Source organism: Scylla paramamosain, chromosome 21 (assembly GCF_035594125.1).
Source record: "Scylla paramamosain isolate STU-SP2022 chromosome 21, ASM3559412v1, whole genome shotgun sequence".
Classification (NCBI taxonomy): Eukaryota; Metazoa; Arthropoda; class Malacostraca; order Decapoda; family Portunidae; genus Scylla; species Scylla paramamosain.
Window position 1 is genome coordinate 21,283,409 of NC_087171.1, and position 21,034 is coordinate 21,304,442.

The following is a 21,034-nucleotide window of genomic DNA, read 5'->3' on the forward strand; positions in this document are numbered from 1 at the left end:
TATATATATATATATATATATATATATATATATATATATATATATATATATATATATATATATATATATATATATATATATATATATATATATATATATATATATATATATATATATTCCTGATATAATCTACCAGTGTTTTAAAGTTACTATGTTAAGGTTATTTCCTCAATACCTAAAATCTAAGTAAATTACCTATAGTTTTCCTTCGTATTTCGTTGGCAGATACGCGCTCACAGCACGCTTCCCAACTTGCCCGCCAGGAGCAGTATATCTTAAGGTCAGGAGGGTCGCACCGACCCCTGGCCTCTATCCTGATGCACCCCTCACATCAGGACACACCTCATTGCTAAAGATATAGTGCAAGCTGCGGACTATTTATGCAGTTAACAAATAAGTAATTAAGGCGTAAATCTCTCTCTCTCTCTCTCTCTCTCTCTCTCTCTCTCTCTCTCTCTCTCTCTCTCTCTCATTATTGTTGCAAGTGTTTATAATGATTTTGTAGGTGCTTTTAGTGTTATTTGTTGCATTTAGCTCTGAATTAATGATTGGTGCCGTAACTATCGGCCTATCCTTGGGTCTCGTTGCCAGACGCGAATTAAAGACTACTCTGAAATGCTTCGGGGTCTCAACAACCTTCAGCAGTCATACAGAAAAGGATCTATATAACAGTGGGCGACATGAGCAATCGCCCAGCACGGCATTGTTTAAGGGGCGGCATGATGCCCGCAAAATAAAAGGAAGGCAATAATGAAAACGATTTTCGCTCATTTGCACGGCCTGGTAATATCATCGTTCTGTCTGATGAGCTAATGGGCTCCATGGTTATATTTATTTTAGCTAGGCAGGATACTGGTTGCTGGGAAGGTCTGTCTATACTGGTAGTTGTGGAAGCGGGTGGACAGGGGAAGCCTTAATGAAAGCTGTCAAGCAACACATTCTCAGAGCTATCACAGCCATAGACACGGCCCCTACAAGATTTTTACATTTATGGCAAGGCCACAGTAGGTCCATTATGTCCTCCTCCAAATTCGTATTCACATTTTTTCTTCCTTTCTATGACGGCTGACATTTTCATCCTGCATCTTTTTTTTTTTCTTTCAACAGATTCCATAGCATCTAACTCGGGTCCAGCTGCTGCATAGAAAGGCGAGTGTTGGCTTGTTGATGATAAAATGAGGTCAAAGATGAGATTCTGCTTAGAGAGAGAGAGAGAGAGAGAGAGGTGACAGCTCAGGCTGTCATAAAGCGAATCGACACGTCAGGAAATGTTAGACTGGCATCACTTTCTCGAGATTTGTATTGTTTTTGTAAGAATCCAAGTGTACAGACGGCCCCATACTTCATAAAGCAGCTTCTATCATTATATATATATATATATATATATATATATATATATATATATATATATATATATATATATATATATATATATATATATATATATATATATATATATATATATATATATATATATATATATATATATATATATATATATATATATATATATATATATATATATATATATATATATATATATATATATATATATATATAATATATATATATATATATATATATATATATATATATATATATATATATATATATATATATATATATATATATATATATATATATATATATATATATATATATATATATATATATATATATATATATATATATATATATATATATATATATATATATATATATATATATATATATATATATATATATATATATATATATATATATATATATATATATATATATATATATATATATATATATATATATATATATATATATATATATATATATATATATATATACAATTTTTTTTTTTTTTTTAAGCCAAAGCGGCACGTCAACTCGAGGGATTTTAGTAGGTAAGTGTAATTAGCCAGAAGTCGTGACATGTAAATTAAGCCACACCTTTCTCAACCCCACTCCATGTCCCCCCCCCACCTATCTCTCTCCCTCTCTCCACACACTAAAATACTAAAATCCTTCGTGTTGACATGCCACTTAGGTAAAAAAAAAAAAATAATAAATAAATAAAAATAAAGGTGGAAGGCTGCTTCATGAAGTATGCACCTGTCTGTACACTTATTCTTACAAAAAACAATACAAGTCTCGCGAAAGTGGTGCCAGTCTAACAACATCTGACGTGTCGACTCGCTTTATGATGGCCTGAGCGCTCGCTCGCTCGCTCTCTCATTCAGGACAGTATGTAGTGTAGTGTAACACGTTAGTTTTGCAAAGCCATCTTTTTCACCAAACAAAAACACAACATAAGTAAGGAAGATCCCTAAATTAAATCAAAACATGCAGGTAACATTTTATTTCCATAATACATGACAATTAGGTTTTCAAATACTTGGGACATAAAAAAAATAGTTAAATATGAAAATAAGTGTTAACGTGTAAAACAAAAGTCTTCAGTAAATTGGAATTACATCATACAAATTCCATAAAAAGAAAAAAAACTAAAAACACTATGATCCTCTACCTTTTGCATCTGACCCTATACAGCCCCCAATTTCTGAAGCTCCTATGTTTAGACATATGGATAGATAGATAGGTAAGCACACACACACACACACACACACACACACACACACACACACACACACACCTATCAGAGAGAGAGAGAGAGAGAGAAAGAGAGAGATCTAACACCTTTTGCAGCATACAGTGACAATATTCCAGCAATGACTGGCACTGGTGACAACTGTGAATGCTGCCAGAAAGTGTTCCTGGTTCCACTGCAGGTCCTGGGAGGCCAGTGAATGCTTGCAAGTCACCCATTATGTTGCTTGTACTCCTCTTCTTCCTGAAACCCAATCTCAATCAGTAACACATAATAATGTAATATACATTTAACAATAACCTTCATCCCAACATACATTTAACAATAACATTAATCCCAAAACAAAGTTTCTTGTTTTGTTTTAACTTTCTTTAACTCCAAGAGGTCTCTGGTGTAATGAAAAATACTGTACTGTTACAATACTAGTCAATGAACGCCAGCCAATCTTGCATCATGGAAGCACACGCTGCTCAGGGACTGCTCAAGGCCTCCCGGCAAACGTTAAAAAGGCCTGAGACAAATTGATTTATTGGTATCTCAAATGCATCTCTCCTCTTCACTCACACTTGTAGCAATAGCAACAATAACCAGTATTTATTACTAGTCAGTATTCATTGTATCTGGTGATGTGGAAAACAAAGGTCTTCAGTAAATTGGAATTACATTATGCAAATTCCCCCCCCCCAAAAAAAAACTTTCATCCTGTGCCTTTTGCGTCTGACCCTATACAGTCCACAATTTCTGAAGCTCCTACCTTTACTTTTAGTTACTGATGCAGATAAATTAGCAGACAGACATATAAATGGATAGATGGATAGATACACACAAACACACACCTGTCAGAGAGAGAGTGAGAGACGGAGAGAATATCACCTTTTGTAGCATACAGTGACACAATCTTCCAGCAATGAGTGGCAGAAGTGACAACTGCCAATGCTGCCAGAAAGGGAGTGTGTTCCTGGTTCCACTGCCAGTCCTAGGAGGCCAGTGAGTACTTCCAAGTCAACCATTGTGTTGCTTGTACTCCTTCCTGAAACCCAATCTCAATCAGTAACACATAATAATGTAATGTACATTTAACAATAAACTTCATCCCAACACACATTTAACAATAAAATTCATCCAAACCCAAAGTTTCTTGTTTTGTTTTTACCTTCCTTAACTCCTAGGGGTCTCTGATGTAATGAAAATACTGTACTGTTACAATAATAGTCAATGAACGCCAATCTTGCGTCATGGTGGCACACGCTGCTCAGGGACTGCCTTTTTCTCAAGGCTTCCCACCAAACATTAAAAAGCGGCTAGAACAAATTGACTTGTTGGCATCTCAAATACATCTTTCCTCTTCACTCACACCTGTAGCAATAGCAACAATAACCAGAATTAATTACTAGAGCCAGTATTCGTTGTGTCTGTGGTGACATGGAAAACAAAGGTCTTCAGCAAATTGGAATTACATTATAATAAAAAAAAAAAAGCTAACAAACACTTTCTGATCCCCTACCTTTTGTATCTGACCCTATACAGTCCACAATTTCTGAAGCTCCTATCTTTACTTTTAGTTAATGCAGTAGATAAATAAGCAGACAAAGATACAGACAAACAAATAAATGGATGGATAGACGGAGATAGATAGATACACACACACACACACCTGTCAGACAAAGAGAGAGAGAGAGAGTTTCCCTCTATTCACCTTTGGCAGCATACAGTGACACAATCTTCCAGCAGTGAGTGGCACTGGTGACAACTGTGAATGTCGCCAGAAAGGGAGTGTTTCTGGTTCCACTGCAGGTCCTGGGAGGCCAGTAAGTGCTTGGAAGTCACCCATTGCATTGCTTGTACTCCCTTCCTCCCTGAAATATACACTTAGCAATAAATATTATAACAACACAGCATCACCAGATTTCATTAACCTAATAACATTAACAGCACCTGTGTTGTTAGTCTGTCCTCTCTTAATACTGGGGTTCGTAATCTAGCACAGCACTGGCGTTATCTGACGTTCTATGAAAATTCTGGTCTCAATTTATCAAGGAAAATTAAATATACGTGGTGTGGTTGGTTTAGGGAATGATCCTCATGCAGTTGGCCTATAAGATCATACACAGAACATGCATGGCTATACTGAGTGGTTAGAATATTTTGTCCCTTATTACTACTACTAAAAGCAAAGTACACACACACACACACACACACACACACACAGCATACATATTGTTTGCAAACATACAATATGTTATTTCCCCATCTCTTCTGTACATTTTCAGTTTGTAAACTGTCCTAATAATAAACTGTTTGATAATAATAAGACTTATTTAATAATAATAATAAATAATAAACCTCTACGAAGACGACACCCAATATTTAGCCTCTTTATAACCGCCAGCAGGCGGCAAAGCTTGATTCAGACCCACACGATGACACGAATAATTTATTGTATCCCATTGAATCCGGTTGGATCTGGTTGAATTCGGTCAAAACCTGAAGACATACATTAATGATCATACGAGTAGACAATTATTCTATATGAATAATTTGTGTAATACAGGTATGATTCTGCACGTTACATATAGGATAATGTATTCTTACACAGACAGTTGTTACACTTATGTGTTTGGGTCATGAGGTAATCATTAAGTAACGCGCATGCCCTTTCTGACAGGTGCTCTACGTAAGTCTATCTACTTCTGTCTCTGCACCGACACACGTCCTCCCTACATGAGTGTCCTCAGCACGGTAACAGGCCACTATGTACCATTGGCTGCTGTGTACCACTGGCTGCTATGTACCATCCATGGCTGCTATGAACCATCAGTTATGTACCATTATTATCGTAAACAAAATACAGATAAATTAACAACTTATGGAAAAGGGGGGGGGGAGAGAGAGAGAGAGAGAGAGAGAGAGAGAGAGAGAGAGAGAGAGAGAGAGAGAGAGAGAGAGAGAGAGAGAGAGAGAGAGAGAGAGAGAGAGAATCTATGATAGCCTACAAGAAATTAACTAAGCACCAAACAATGGACAACTTAACAACTCCAATGGACCTACTCATTATTTGCTTTGAAACTCCAGTGGACTTTCTATTTTCTTTGAAACTCCATTGGACCTGCACCCTCAGTTATCCTTCTGGTACTGCACACAAAGCACCCTAAATACAACAAAACTCACCCAAACCACACTCAAAACACCCCTAAATATAACAAAACTCATCCAATCACACCTAAGACATACTTAACATCCAAATACACTCAAAATACCCCACAACACCCAAATGTGCCCAAAAAACCCACCCAGAAACACACAAAACACATATTATTCATCCAAAAACATGCTCAAAACACCCCACATCACCTCAAAATATCCATAAAACTCACTCAAACACACCTAAATCATGCTGAAAACATCCAAGACACTCAAAACACTCTGATATACCCACAAAACTCATCCAACACAACTAAAACACACTCAAACATCCAAAATACACTCAAAACACCTCCAACTACCCGCAAAACTCACCCAAACACTCAAAACAGCCAAAACACACCCAAAACATCCCAAAACTCATTCAAACACACCAAAAACATCCCACAACAGGATACACCCAAACCACACTAAGACGCACACAGAACACCCCTTACAAACTCAAATAAAAGACCCGACACACATCCAAACTCACCCGAAACACTTGAAACACCCTAAATAAACTCAAAACAAACTCACACCACCTCAATATGCCCCCAAACACACCCAAAACACTTTACAAGACTAAATACACGTAAAATACACATAAAAACATCCTAAGCCACACTTTAAACACCCTAAATGCACACAAAACACAGATATAATAGCAAATATACATCCTAAACACACTTAAACATTCACAAAACACTCCACAACACTCCTAAATATATCCAAAACACACTTAAAACACCCAAAACACATGAAATATTACAGAGAAAAAGCAGGGCAGGAAGAAAAACTTAGCTAAACATGGTCTTCTTGGTATTTACCTGCTATGCCTCATCCTCCTTCTCCTCCATTTCTCCTTACTACTTCCTCCTCCTCCTCCATTTATCTATTTTTCTCCTTCTACTACTACTACCGCAACCAGAACACCCCACACAAACTCAAATAAAAGACCCGACACACATCCAAACTCACCCGAAACACTTGAAACACCCTAAATAAACTCATAACAAACTCACAACACCTCAGTATGCCCCCAAACACACCCAAAATACTCCACAATATACTAAAAGCACTTTAAAGACTAAATACACGTAAATTACACCTAAAAACATCCTAAGCCACACTTTAAACACCCTAAATTCACACAAAACACAGATATAATAGCAAATATACATCTTAAACACACTTAAACATTCACAAAACACTCCACAACACTCCTAAATACATCCAAAACACACTTAAAACACCCAAAACACATGAAATATTACAGAGAAAAAGCAGAGTAGGGAGGAAAACTAAGCTAAACATGGTCTTCTTCATATTTACCTGTTATGCCCCCTCCTCCTTCTCCTCCATTTCTCCTTACTACTTCCTCCTCCTCCTCTATTTATCTATTTTTCTTCTTCTACTACTACTACCGCACCCAGAACACCCCACACAAACTCAAATAAAAGACCCGACACACATCCAAACTCACCCGAAACACTTGAAACACCCTAAATAAACTCATAACAAACTCACAACACCTCAATATGCCCCCAAACACACCCAAAACACTCCACAATATACTCAAAACACTTTACAAGACTAAATACACGTAAATTACACCTAAAAACATCCTAAGCCACACTTTAAACACCCTAAATTCACACAAAACACAGATATAATAGCAAATATACATCCTAAACACACTCAAACATTCACAAAACACTCCACAACACTCCTAAATATATCCAAAACACACTTAAAACACACAAAACACATGAAATATTACAGAGAAAAAGCAGGGCAGGAAGGAAAACAAAGCTAAACATGGTCTTCTTGGTATTTACCTGTTATGCCCCCTCCTCCTTCTCCTCCATTTCTCCTTACTACTTCCTCCTCCTCCTCTATTTATCCATTTTTCTCCTTCTACTACTACTGCCTACATACCTGAGCTTGGAAACACCTGGAAAAACACTGGAAATTACGGTAAATACTGACGAGGAGACACTATATCCGAGCGAGTCCCAGGACCGCTGATGACGTCACAGGCAGGGGCTGCCGGCGCCCCGCTGGCTGACGTACGTAACATATTTCATTTCAAAATTGACCCCTAGAAAAAACGAAGCTAGGCTCGAATGCCTTATATATTCTGACTTGACAATTACTTTAACTAATATTCACAATATAAAAACATCACCAGCTTGAGCAGTTATAAAGAAATATTAATATCAAATATGGAAAAAGTGTTGAATCTTTGACACCATTAAAATCATTGAAAAGTCCACCCATTTCATTTTACACCAATGAAAAAACACTTTAAAAAATCTGAAGTGTTTTTCTAAACAATGCAAAGTTAGTTACAAGCTAAGATATTCAAATAAAAAATCAAAAAAATGACAAAATCACCACTTTTAACGGCATCAAAAGCTATTTTAGATTCCACACACTTAGCTCATCAGAAACGCAAAACACTTTAAATAACATAAACGATTTTTTGAAGCAATAAAACCTTCATTACAGCCTCAAATAAAAGAGCCAAAAAACCGGGTCTGGTAAATTTCACCGTAAAAAGTCCTATATTTATGCAAAAAAAACAGCAGCAAATTCACCACATTTACTTAACTGAGGCAAGAAACGCACTTCAAAAGCAACGAAATATTTTTATAAATCATAAAAACTTACTATAGAAGCCAAATAAAGTCATTCAGAAAAATTCAAAAAAATATTGGAACCCAACAAATTGGCTCAGGCAGCATTCCATCATGGCGGCCGCCGGGGGGAGACCTTAGTGGGGTAGCCAGCGGCCATGTTGCCTTAATTATTCGTTCATGAGACCAAAAGTAGGCAATGGTGGATTTATCTGACCAGCGAATATGAAGGCCAGACATGTGGTTCTATCTTATGACATGTTTGGCTTACAGTAAATGAGAGACGAAGCAAATAATGGCTGAAAACACTGACGTCCTGCCTCTACCTCAGCAGACAGCTTGTTTACAAATTAACGAATCTTTCATTATTTGCCTTAATCTCCAAGTTTCCAGACTCAGATGTGAACAAACTCTAAAAATAAGTCAACAACCTTAAAACATGCCTAAAAAAGGCGAATAATAAAACCTAAATAAACGAGACACTACAGGGAGGAGGAGGATGTAGTGAAGGCAGGAAGGCTGACTGAGGTGAGGCTGGCACCGCTGGACTCACCTTACATATTCGTGCCTCTCTGGTGCTGCTTGGCGGTGCTCGGTACAGGGAAAAGCTGCCGGGAATACGGAAACACTGGTTAAAAGAGCGTGTGGGGCAAGACTGACCAGTGTTGACCAAAACAATGTAGCCAGCCATCCAGCCACCCGCTCTCCCTCCCCAGCGCCACGTATCACTGCTCCAACCACACTCACTATTACACTCACTAACACTCACTAAAGGTGACATGTTATCAAATAATATATCATATAATATCCTCACTTCCTCACTTCCCTTTCCCCACTCCACACCCACTACGACTACGTGATTATGAAGTAAAATTTCACTCACTGCTGCACCGTGTCACCGCAGCAAACACGAACGAGCGCAGGATACACTCAACTAAAATGCTTCTCTCTCTCTCTCTCTCTCTCTCTCTCTCTCTCTCTCTCTCTCTCTCTCTCTCCTCACGACTGTTTCTCAAAGCCAAAATGATAATTACCAGGATTTTCAAGAGTGTTTCTCCTGTTAATAATATAGAAATGTTGTAGATCTGTCACTAGAACTGTAAAAACACCCTTAAAAAACTGTATTACTTCAATGACAGCCTTTTAAAAGCAAGTTTCTCCTGTTAGTAATGTAGAAACTAACATAATCTGTCACTAGAACCGTAAAAACACCCTTGAAAACCCGTGTAACTATTGAGAGAGAGAGAGAGAGAGAGAGAGAGAGAGAGAGAGAGAGAGAGAGAGAGAAAACCGATGCATTTTTTAACTTGTGTGCTGAACTCATGGATCATGCTGAGGACTAAGCCTGTATTAAATCAGTGTGTGCTGAATTCTATTGATTGTATTTGTTGACAATACAGTTTTATTTATTTTTATTTTTTTCATTTTTTTCGTGTTATATATTTTAATGTAGTTTTATTACTTTTTTCTTACAATATTAATTTTTATCTCCCTACTTGGTAGCTGGTATGTAGCAGCCTTGTTTGGTACATATAAGCCAAAGCAGTGGTTCATAGGAGCCGGTACATAATAGCCGACGGTACATAGCAGCCAGCATTCCTCAGCACAGTGTCCTTATCGTCCTCAGTTACTGCCTGGGTTCCTACCCTGTCCATCGTTATCCATTAGCGGCGGCGATAAGGCCGGCCTCATCTTAGCCTCATGTCATAACAAGCATCCTACATCTCCTTACATCAACACTACTTCAACACCGACCGTACAAGAAATTCGCTGACTTAGGCCTCGTCTTGGTCCTCGCCCTGACCTCCAGGTCCTTTCCTTCCTCATTGACAAACTCGCTTACGCAACAACTTTTCACCCGCTTGGCGGTAACACTCTTTAACCCTTCATCACAGAAGCTAGGCAGTGTCAGATATATCTGACCTGCGGATATGATGTATTAGAAATGTAGCTCCATTTGTGACAGGATTAGGTTATAATGACAGATAAAGGAAATAATGGTCGATAATAGTGACCGCCCCAATGATCCGTATAACAGTATTTTGACAATTTCATTGTTATCGCTTCTTAATTTTCTGCATAGGTTAATTAACTGATATTATGTCCTGGAGGGCGAGTTAGGACCGTGAAATGTATAGTTATATGAATGTATTCGTAACATTTCCTCGTTAGGGCGGTTCGTTTCATTATGAATTCTTGTAATGCCTTCGACACAGCATAAAACGTTATCATTACTGGCAAGCCACATACACTACGCTGTCATGCATTATCACCATTTCCCTCTATGTTAATTTCCTGGGAAAGTACCCCACGTCGACACTATTAAATAACATGGCGCCTTGAGAGGAGTCACCTTACCTGCCCTAATAGCCACGATGCCCTGGTAGCTTGTTTTTCACTCTTTCTTGCCCCCACGAGTCCAGTGGCAGCATCCTCACCTTCCTTATCACCCACCAGGGAAGATTTAAGCTGTGTAGCATCCCTGGCGACCACAGGGTAGGCGTGGGCGCACAAAAACAGAAAAGTTCCCTCACGCAGAGAATTGAGAGACGTGTACTACAAACACCGACTGACTGCCTAAATTACCGTCTCAACCTTTTATCTTGTTTATCTCCTGTTTTGAATGTCATTTGTCTTGTGTTTTCTTTAAACTTTTTAGGTTTTATAAAGTGTTTTGGTATGGTTTTGAAAAGTTAATTACGGTTTTATGAGTGAATATTTCTTGTGCCACGTGACAAGTCTGGCCAGGGAAAGTAAATGTTGTTTTGGCTCTGACTTCGTCTTTATATCCATCATTCCTTGCATTAATATGAACACTGTGTGTATAATTACTTCTAAACATGAAGCAAAGAGGAATTATCTTTACCCTTTAGTTGATAATTTTCTAGTAGTTTTCATATATATATATATATATATATATATATATATATATATATATATATATATATATATATATATATATATATATATATATATATATATATATATATATATATATATATATATATATATATATATATATATATATATATATATTCCTGATATAATCTACCAGTGTTTTATAGTTACTATGTTAAGGTTATTTCCTCAATACCTAAAATCTAAGTAAATTACCTATAGTTTTCCTTCGTATTTCGTTGGCAGATACGCGCTCACAGCACGCTTCCCAACTTGCCCGCCAGGAGCAGTATATCTTAAGGTCAGGAGGGTCGCACCGACCCCTGGCCTCTATCCTGATGCACCCCTCACATCAGGACACACCTCATTGCTAAAGATATAGTGCAAGCTGCGGACTATTTATGCAGTTAACAAATAAGTAATTAAGGCGTAAATCTCTCTCTCTCTCTCTCTCTCTCTCTCTCTCTCTCTCTCTCTCTCTCTCTCTCTCTCTCTCTCTCTCTCTCATTATTGTTGCAAGTGTTTATAATGATTTTGTAGGTGCTTTTAGTGTTATTTGTTGCATTTAGCTCTGAATTAATGATTGGTGCCGTAACTATCGGCCTATCCTTGGGTCTCGTTGCCAGACGCGAATTAAAGACTACTCTGAAATGCTTCGGGGTCTCAACAACCTTCAGCAGTCATACAGAAAAGGATCTATATAACAGTGGGCGACATGAGCAATCGCCCAGCACGGCATTGTTTAAGGGGCGGCATGATGCCCGCAAAATAAAAGGAAGGCAATAATGAAAACGATTTTCGCTCATTTGCACGGCCTGGTAATATCATCGTTCTGTCTGATGAGCTAATGGGCTCCATGGTTATATTTATTTTAGCTAGGCAGGATACTGGTTGCTGAAAAGGTCTGTCTATACTGGTAGTTGTGGAAGCGGGTGGACAGGGGAAGCCTTAATGAAAGCTGTCAAGCAACACATTCTCAGAGCTATCACAGCCATAGACACGGCCCCTACAAGATTTTTACATTTATGGCAAGGCCACAGTAGGTCCATTATGTCCTCCTCCAAATTCGTATTCACATTTTTTCTTCCTTTCTATGACGGCTGACATTTTCATCCTGCATCTTTTTTTTTTTTTCTTTCAACAGATTCCATAGCATCTAACTCGGGTCCAGCTGCTGCATAGAAAGGCGAGTATTGGCTTGTTGATGATAAAATGAGGTCAAAGATGAGATTCTGCTTAGAGAGAGAGAGAGAGAGAGAGAGAGAGAGAGAGAGAGAGAGAGAGAGAGAGAGAGAGAGAGAGAGAGAGAGAGGTGACAGCTCAGGCTGTCATAAAGCGAATCGACACGTCAGGAAATGTTAGACTGGCATCACTTTCTCGAGATTTGTATTGTTTTTGTAAGAATCCAAGTGTACAGACGGCCCCATACTTCATAAAGCAGCTTCTATCATTATATATATATATATATATATATATATATATATATATATATATATATATATATATATATATATATATATATATATATTTTTTTTTAAGCCAAAGCGGCACGTCAACTCGAGGGATTTTAGTAGGTAAGTGTAATTAGCCAGAAGTCGTGACATGTAAATTAAGCCACACCTTTCTCAACCCCACTCCATGTCCCCCCCCACCTATCTCTCTCCCTCTCTCCACACACTAAAATACTAAAATCCCTCGTGTTGACATGCCACTTAGGTAAAAAAAAAAAAATAATAAATAAATAAAAATAAAGGTGGAAGGCTGCTTCATGAAGTATGCACCTGTCTGTACACTTATTCTTACAAAAAACAATACAAGTCTCGCGAAAGTGGTGCCAGTCTAACAACATCTGACGTGTCGACTCGCTTTATGATGGCCTGAGCGCTCGCTCGCTCGCTCTCTCATTCAGGACAGTATGTAGTGTAGTGTAACACGTTAGTTTTGCAAAGCCATCTTTTTCACCAAACAAAAACACAACATAAGTAAGGAAGATCCCTAAATTAAATCAAAACATGCAGGTAACATTTTATTTCCATAATACATGACAATTAGGTTTTCAAATACTTGGGACATAAAAAAAATAGTTAAATATGAAAATAAGTGTTAACATGTAAAACAAGTCTTCAGTAAATTGGAATTACATCATACAAATTCCATAAAAAGAAAAAAACTAAAAACACTATGATCCTCTACCTTTTGCATCTGACCCTATACAGCCCCCAATTTCTGAAGCTCCTATGTTTAGACATATGGATAGATAGATAGGTAAGCACACACACACACACACACACACACCTATCAGAGAGAGAGAGAGAGAGAGAGAGAGAGAGATCTAACACCTTTTGCAGCATACAGTGACAATATTCCAGCAATGACTGGCACTGGTGACAACTGTGAATGCTGCCAGAAAGTGTTCCTGGTTCCACTGCAGGTCCTGGGAGGCCAGTGAATGCTTGCAAGTCACCCATTATGTTGCTTGTACTCCTCTTCTTCCTGAAACCCAATCTCAATCAGTAACACATAATAATGTAATATACATTTAACAATAACCTTCATCCCAACATACATTTAACAATAACCTTCATCCCAACATACATTTAACAATAACATTAATCCCAAAACAAAGTTTCTTGTTTTGTTTTAACTTTCTTTAACTCCAAGAGGTCTCTGGTGTAATGAAAAATACTGTACTGTTACAATACTAGTCAATGAACGCCAGCCAATCTTGCATCATGGAAGCACACGCTGCTCAGGGACTGCTCAAGGCCTCCCGGCAAACGTTAAAAAGGCCTGAGACAAATTGATTTATTGGTATCTCAAATGCATCTCTCCTCTTCACTCACACTTGTAGCAATAGCAACAATAACCAGTATTTATTACTAGTCAGTATTCATTGTATCTGGTGATGTGGAAAACAAAGGTCTTCAGTAAATTGGAATTACATTATGCAAATTCCCCCCCCCCAAAAAAAAACTTTCATCCTGTGCCTTTTGCGTCTGACCCTATACAGTCCACAATTTCTGAAGCTCCTACCTTTACTTTTAGTTACTGATGCAGATAAATTAGCAGACAGACATATAAATGGATAGATGGATAGATACACACAAACACACACCTGTCAGAGAGAGAGTGAGAGACGGAGAGAATATCACCTTTTGTAGCATACAGTGACACAATCTTCCAGCAATGAGTGGCAGAAGTGACAACTGCCAATGCTGCCAGAAAGGGAGTGTGTTCCTGGTTCCACTGCCAGTCCTAGGAGGCCAGTGAGTACTTCCAAGTCAACCATTGTGTTGCTTGTACTCCTTCCTGAAACCCAATCTCAATCAGTAACACATAATAATGTAATGTACATTTAACAATAAACTTCATCCCAACACACATTTAACAATAAAATTCATCCAAACCCAAAGTTTCTTGTTTTGTTTTTACCTTCCTTAACTCCTAGGGGTCTCTGATGTAATGAAAATACTGTACTGTTACAATAATAGTCAATGAACGCCAATCTTGCGTCATGGTGGCACACGCTGCTCAGGGACTGCCTTTTTCTCAAGGCTTCCCACCAAACATTAAAAAGCGGCTAGAACAAATTGACTTGTTGGCATCTCAAGTACATCTTTCCTCTTCACTCACACCTGTAGCAATAGCAACAATAACCAGAATTAATTACTAGAGCCAGTATTCGTTGTGTCTGTGGTGACATGGAAAACAAAGGTCTTCAGCAAATTGGAATTACATTATAATAAAAAAAAAAAAAGCTAACAAACACTTTCTGATCCCCTACCTTTTGTATCTGACCCTATACAGTCCACAATTTCTGAAGCTCCTATCTTTACTTTTAGTTAATGCAGTAGATAAATAAGCAGACAAAGATACAGACAAACAAATAGATGGATGGATAGACGGAGATAGATAGATACACACACACACACACACCTGTCAGACAAAGAGAGAGAGAGAGAGTTTCCCTCTATTCACCTTTGGCAGCATACAGTGACACAATCTTCCAGCAGTGAGTGGCACTGGTGACAACTGTGAATGTCGCCAGAAAGGGAGTGTTTCTGGTTCCACTGCAGGTCCTGGGAGGCCAGTAAGTGCTTGGAAGTCACCCATTGCATTGCTTGTACTCCCTTCCTCCCTGAAATATACACTTAGCAATAAATATTATAACAACACAGCATCACCAGATTTCATTAACCTAATAACATTAACAGCACCTGTGTTGTTAGTCTGTCCTCTCTTAATACTGGGGTTCATAATCTAGCACAGCACTGGCGTTATCTGACGTTCTATGAAAATTCTGGTCTCAATTTATCAAGGAAAATTAAATATACGTGGTGTGGTTGGTTTAGGGAATGATCCTCATGCAGTTGGCCTATAAGATCATACACAGAACATGCATGGCTATACTGAGTGGTTAGAATATTTTGTCCCTTATTACTACTACTAAAAGCAAAGTACACACACACACACACACACACACACACACACACACACACACACACACACACACACACACACAGCATACATATTGTTTGCAAACATACAATATGTTATTTCCCCATCTCTTCTGTACATTTTCAGTTTGTAAACTGTCCTAATAATAAACTGTTTGATAATAATAAGACTTATTTAATAATAATAATAAATAATAAACCTCTACGAAGACGACACCCAATATTTAGCCTCTTTATAACCGCCAGCAGGCGGCAAAGCTTGATTCAGACCCACACGATGACACGAATAATTTATTGTATCCCATTGAATCCGGTTGGATCTGGTTGAATTCGGTCAAAACCTGAAGACATACATTAATGATCATAGACAATTATTCTATATGAATAATTTGTGTAATACAGGTATGATTCTGCACGTTACATATAGGATAATGTATTCATACACAGACAGTTGTTACACTTATGTGTTTGGGTCATGAGGTAATCATTAAGTAACGCGCATGCCCTTTCTGACAGGTGCTCTACGTAAGTCTATCTACTTCTGTCTCTGCACCGACACACGTCCTCCCTACATGAGTGTCCTCAGCACGGTAACAGGCCACTATGTACCATTGGCTGCTGTGTACCACTGGCTGCTATGTACCATCCATGGCTGCTATGAACCATCAGTTATGTACCATTATTATCGTAAACAAAATACAGATAAATTAACAACTTATGGAAAAGGGGGAGAGAGAGAGAGAGAGAGAGAGAGAGAGAGAGAGAGAGAGAGAGAGAGAGAGAGAGAGAGAGAGAGAGAGAGAGAGAGAGAGAGAGAGAGAGAGAGAGAGAGAGAGAGAGAGAGAGAGAGAGAGAGAGAGAGAGAGAGAGAGAGAGAGAGAGAGAGAGAATCTATGATAGCCTACAAGAAATTAACTAAGCACCAAACAATGGACAACTTAACAACTCCAATGGACCTACTCATTATTTGCTTTGAAACTCCAGTGGACTTTCTATTTTCTTTGAAACTCCATTGGACCTGCACCCTCAGTTATCCTTCTGGTACTGCACACAAAGCACCCTAAATACAACAAAACTCACCCAAACCACACTCAAAACACCCCTAAATATAACAAAACTCATCCAATCACACCTAAGACATACTTAACATCCAAATACACTCAAAATACCCCACAACACCCAAATGTGCCCAAAAAACCCACCCAGAAACACACAAAACACATATTATTCATCCAAAAACATGCTCAAAACACCCCACATCACCTCAAAATATCCATAAAACTCACTCAAACACACCTAAATCATGCTGAAAACATCCAAGACACTCAAAACACTCTGATATACCCACAAAACTCATCCAACACAACTAAAACACACTCAAACATCCAAAATACACTCAAAACACCTCCAACTACCCGCAAAACTCACCCAAACACTCAAAACAGCCAAAACACACCCAAAACATCCCAAAACTCATTCAAACACACCAAAAACATCCCACAACAGGATACACCCAAACCACACTAAGACGCACACAGAACACCCCTTACAAACTCAAATAAAAGACCCGACACACATCCAAACTCACCCGAAACACTTGAAACACCCTAAATAAACTCAAAACAAACTCACACCACCTCAATATGCCCCTAAACACACCCAAAACACTTTACAAGACTAAATACACGTAAAATACACATAAAAACATCCTAAGCCACACTTTAAACACCCTAAATGCACACAAAACACAGATATAATAGCAAATATACATCCTAAACACACTTAAACATTCACAAAACACTCCACAACACTCCTAAATATATCCAAAACACACTTAAAACACCCAAAACACATGAAATATTACAGAGAAAAAGCAGGGCAGGAAGAAAAACTTAGCTAAACATGGTCTTCTTGGTATTTACCTGCTATGCCTCATCCTCCTTCTCCTCCATTTCTCCTTACTACTTCCTCCTCCTCCTCCATTTATCTATTTTTCTCCTTCTACTACTACTACCGCACCCAGAACACCCCACACAAACTCAAATAAAAGACCCGACACACATCCAAACTCACCCGAAACACTTGAAACACCCTAAATAAACTCATAACAAACTCACAACACCTCAGTATGCCCCCAAACACACCCAAAATACTCCACAATATACTAAAAGCACTTTAAAGACTAAATACACGTAAATTACACCTAAAAACATCCTAAGCCACACTTTAAACACCCTAAATTCACACAAAACACAGATATAATAGCAAATATACATCTTAAACACACTTAAACATTCACAAAACACTCCACAACACTCCTAAATACATCCAAAACACACTTAAAACACCCAAAACACATGAAATATTACAGAGAAAAAGCAGAGTAGGAAGGAAAACTAAGCTAAACATGGTCTTCTTCATATTTACCTGTTATGCCCCCTCCTCCTTCTCCTCCATTTCTCCTTACTACTTCCTCCTCCTCCTCCATTTATCTATTTTTCTTCTTCTACTACTACTACCGCACCCAGAACACCCCACACAAACTCAAATAAAAGACCCGACACACATCCAAACTCACCCGAAACACTTGAAACACCCTAAATAAACTCATAACAAACTCACAACACCTCAATATGCCCCCAAACACACCCAAAACACTCCACAATATACTCAAAACACTTTACAAGACTAAATACACGTAAATTACACCTAAAAACATCCTAAGCCACACTTTAAACACCCTAAATTCACACAAAACACAGATATAATAGCAAATATACATCCTAAACACACTCAAACATTCACAAAACACTCCACAACACTCCTAAATATATCCAACACACACTTAAAACACACAAAACACATGAAATATTACAGAGAAAAAGCAGGGCAGGAAGGAAAACTAAGCTAAACATGGTCTTCTTGGTATTTACCTGTTATGCCCCCTCCTCCTTCTCCTCCATTTCTCCTTACTACTTCCTCCTCCTCCTCTATTTATCCATTTTTCTCCTTCTACTACTACTGCCTACATACCTGAGCTTGGAAACACCTGGAAAAACACTGGAAATTACGGTAAATACTGACGAGGAGACACTATATCCGAGCGAGTCCCAGGACCGCTGATGACGTCACAGGCAGGGGCTGCCGGCGCCCCGCTGGCTGACGTACGTAACATATTTCATTTCAAAATTGACCCCTAGAAAAAACGAAGCTAGGCTCGAATGCCTTATATATTCTGACTTGACAATTACTTTAACTAATATTCACAATATAAAAACATCACCAGCTTGAGCAGTTATAAAGAAATATTAATATCAAATATGGAAAAAGTGTTGAATCTTTGACACCATTAAAATCATTGAAAAGTCCACCCATTTCATTTTACACCAATGAAAAAACAGTTTAAAAAATCTGAAGTGTTTTTCTAAACAATGCAAAGTTAGTTACAAGCTAAGATATTCAAATAAAAAATCCAAAAAATGACAAAATCACCACTTTTAACGGCATCAAAAGCTATTTTAGATTCCACACACTTAGCTCATCAGAAACGCAAAACACTTTAAATAACATAAACGATTTTTTGAAGCAATAAAACCTTCATTACAGCCTCAAATAAAAGAGCCAAAAAACCGGGTCTGGTAATTTTCACCGTAAAAAGTCCTATATTTATGCAAAAAAACAGCAGCAAATTCACCACATTTACTTAACTGAGGCAAGAAACGCACTTCAAAAGCAACGAAATATTTTTATAAATCATAAAAACTTACTATAGAAGCCAAATAAAGTCATTCAGAAAAATTCAAAAAAATATTGGAACCCAACAAATTGGCTCAGGCAGCATTCCATCATGGCGGCCGCCGGGGGGAGACCTTAGTGGGGTAGCCAGCGGCCATGTTGCCTTAATTATTCGTTCATGAGACCAAAAGTAGGCAATGGTGGATTTATCTGACCAGCGAATATGAAGGCCAGACATGTGGTTCTATCTTATGACATGTTTGGCTTACAGTAAATGAGAGACGAAGCAAATAATGGCTGAAAACACTGACGTCCTGCCTCTACCTCAGCAGACAGCTTGTTTACAAATTAACGAATCTTTCATTATTTGCCTTAATCTCCAAGTTTCCAGACTCAGATGTGAACAAACTCTAAAAATAAGTCAACAACCTTAAAACATGCCTAAAAAAGGCGAATAATAAAACCTAAATAAACGAGACACTACAGGGAGGAGGAGGATGTAGTGAAGGCAGGAAGGCTGACTGAGGTGAGGCTGGCACCGCTGGACTCACCTTACATATTCGTGCCTCTCTGGTGCTGCTTGGCGGTGCTCGGTACAGGGAAAAGCTGCCGGGAATACGGAAACACTGGTTAAAAGAGCGTGTGGGGCAAGACTGACCAGTGTTGACCAAAACAATGTAGCCAGCCATCCAGCCACCCGCTCTCCCTCCCCAGCGCCACGTATCACTGCTCCAACCACACTCACTATTACACTCACTAACACTCACTAAAGGTGACATGTTATCAAATAATATATCATATAATATCCTCACTTCCCTTTCCCCACTCCACACCCACTACGACTACGTGATTATGAAGTCAAATTTCACTCACTGCTGCACCGTGTCACCGCAGCAAACACGAACGAGCGCAGGATACACTCAACTAAAATGCTTCTCTCTCTCTCTCTCTCTCTCTCTCTCTCTCTCTCTCTCTCTCTCTCTCTCTCTCTCTCTCTCTCTCTCTCTCTCTCCTCACGACTGTTTCTCAAAGCCAAAATGATAATTACCAGGATTTTCAAGAGTGTTTCTCCTGTTAATAATATAGAAATGTTGTAGATCTGTCACTAGAACTGTAAAAACACCCTTAAAAAACTGTATTACTTCAATGACAGCCTTTTAAAAGCAAGTTTCTCCTGTTAGTAATGTAGAAACTAACATAATCTGTCACTAGAACCGTAAAAACACCCTTGAAAACCCGTGCAACTATTGAGAGAGAGAGAGAGAGAGAGAGAGAGAGAGAGAGAGAGAGAGAGAGAAAACCGATGCATTTTTTAACTTGTGTGCTGAACTCATGGATCATGCTGAGGACTAAGCCTGTATTAAATCAGTGTGTGCTGAATTCTATTGATTGTATTTGTTGACAATACAGTTTTATTTATTTTTATTTTTTTCATTTTTTTCGTGTTTTATATTTTAATGTAGTTTTATTACTTTTTTCTTACAATATTAATTTTTATCTCCCTACTTGGTAGCTGGTAT

General features: G+C 38.2%; 1 protein-coding gene and 1 long non-coding RNA gene across 4 annotated transcripts; both read right to left on the reverse strand.

The window, feature by feature from the left end:
* Window positions 1-2,338: 2,338 nt before the first annotated feature.
* Window positions 2,339-20,262, reverse strand: LOC135111236 (uncharacterized). Of its 2 annotated transcripts, XM_064024393.1 has the most exons (5): window positions 20,066-20,262; window positions 15,301-15,460; window positions 14,475-14,631; window positions 13,662-13,815; window positions 2,339-2,845 (listed from the first exon to the last, which is right to left on the reverse strand). In XM_064024393.1, the coding sequence occupies exons 3-5, from the start codon at window positions 14,609-14,611 to the stop codon at window positions 2,813-2,815; spliced, it is 324 nt and encodes a 107-aa protein (XP_063880463.1). In that variant the 5' UTR covers window positions 14,612-14,631; window positions 15,301-15,460; window positions 20,066-20,262; the 3' UTR covers window positions 2,339-2,812. The 2 variants fall into 2 exon arrangements, 1 of the variants encoding a protein (XP_063880463.1); XR_010273637.1 differs by lacking the exon at window positions 2,339-2,845 and having other exon boundaries at window positions 13,336-13,815; window positions 14,438-14,631; window positions 20,066-20,251.
* On the reverse strand, window positions 2,852-9,165 carry LOC135111238 (uncharacterized). Of its 2 annotated transcripts, none has more exons than XR_010273657.1 (5): window positions 8,978-9,165; window positions 4,299-4,458; window positions 3,756-3,958; window positions 3,476-3,632; window positions 2,852-3,113 (listed from the first exon to the last, which is right to left on the reverse strand). It is a non-coding gene; the product is annotated as an uncharacterized LOC135111238 (long non-coding RNA). The 2 variants fall into 2 exon arrangements; XR_010273656.1 differs by having other exon boundaries at window positions 3,439-3,632.
* Window positions 20,263-21,034: the final 772 nt, after the last annotated feature.

What these genes read in the sequence shown, in the direction of transcription:
- LOC135111236 (XM_064024393.1), bottom strand. Translation starts at nt 14,611, where the DNA reads ATGGTTGACTTGGAAGTACTCACTGGCCTCCTAGGACTGGCAGTGGAA. An exon ending in GTCACTGTATGCTACAAAAG is followed by an intron (nt 13,816 to 14,474) that starts GTGATATTCTCT and finishes ATTGGGTTTCAG; the next exon opens with GAAGAAGAGGAGTACAAGCA. An exon ending in GTCACTGTATGCTGCAAAAG is followed by an intron (nt 2,846 to 13,661) that starts GTGTTAGATCTC and finishes ATTGGGTTTCAG; the next exon opens with GAAGAAGAGGAGTACAAGCA.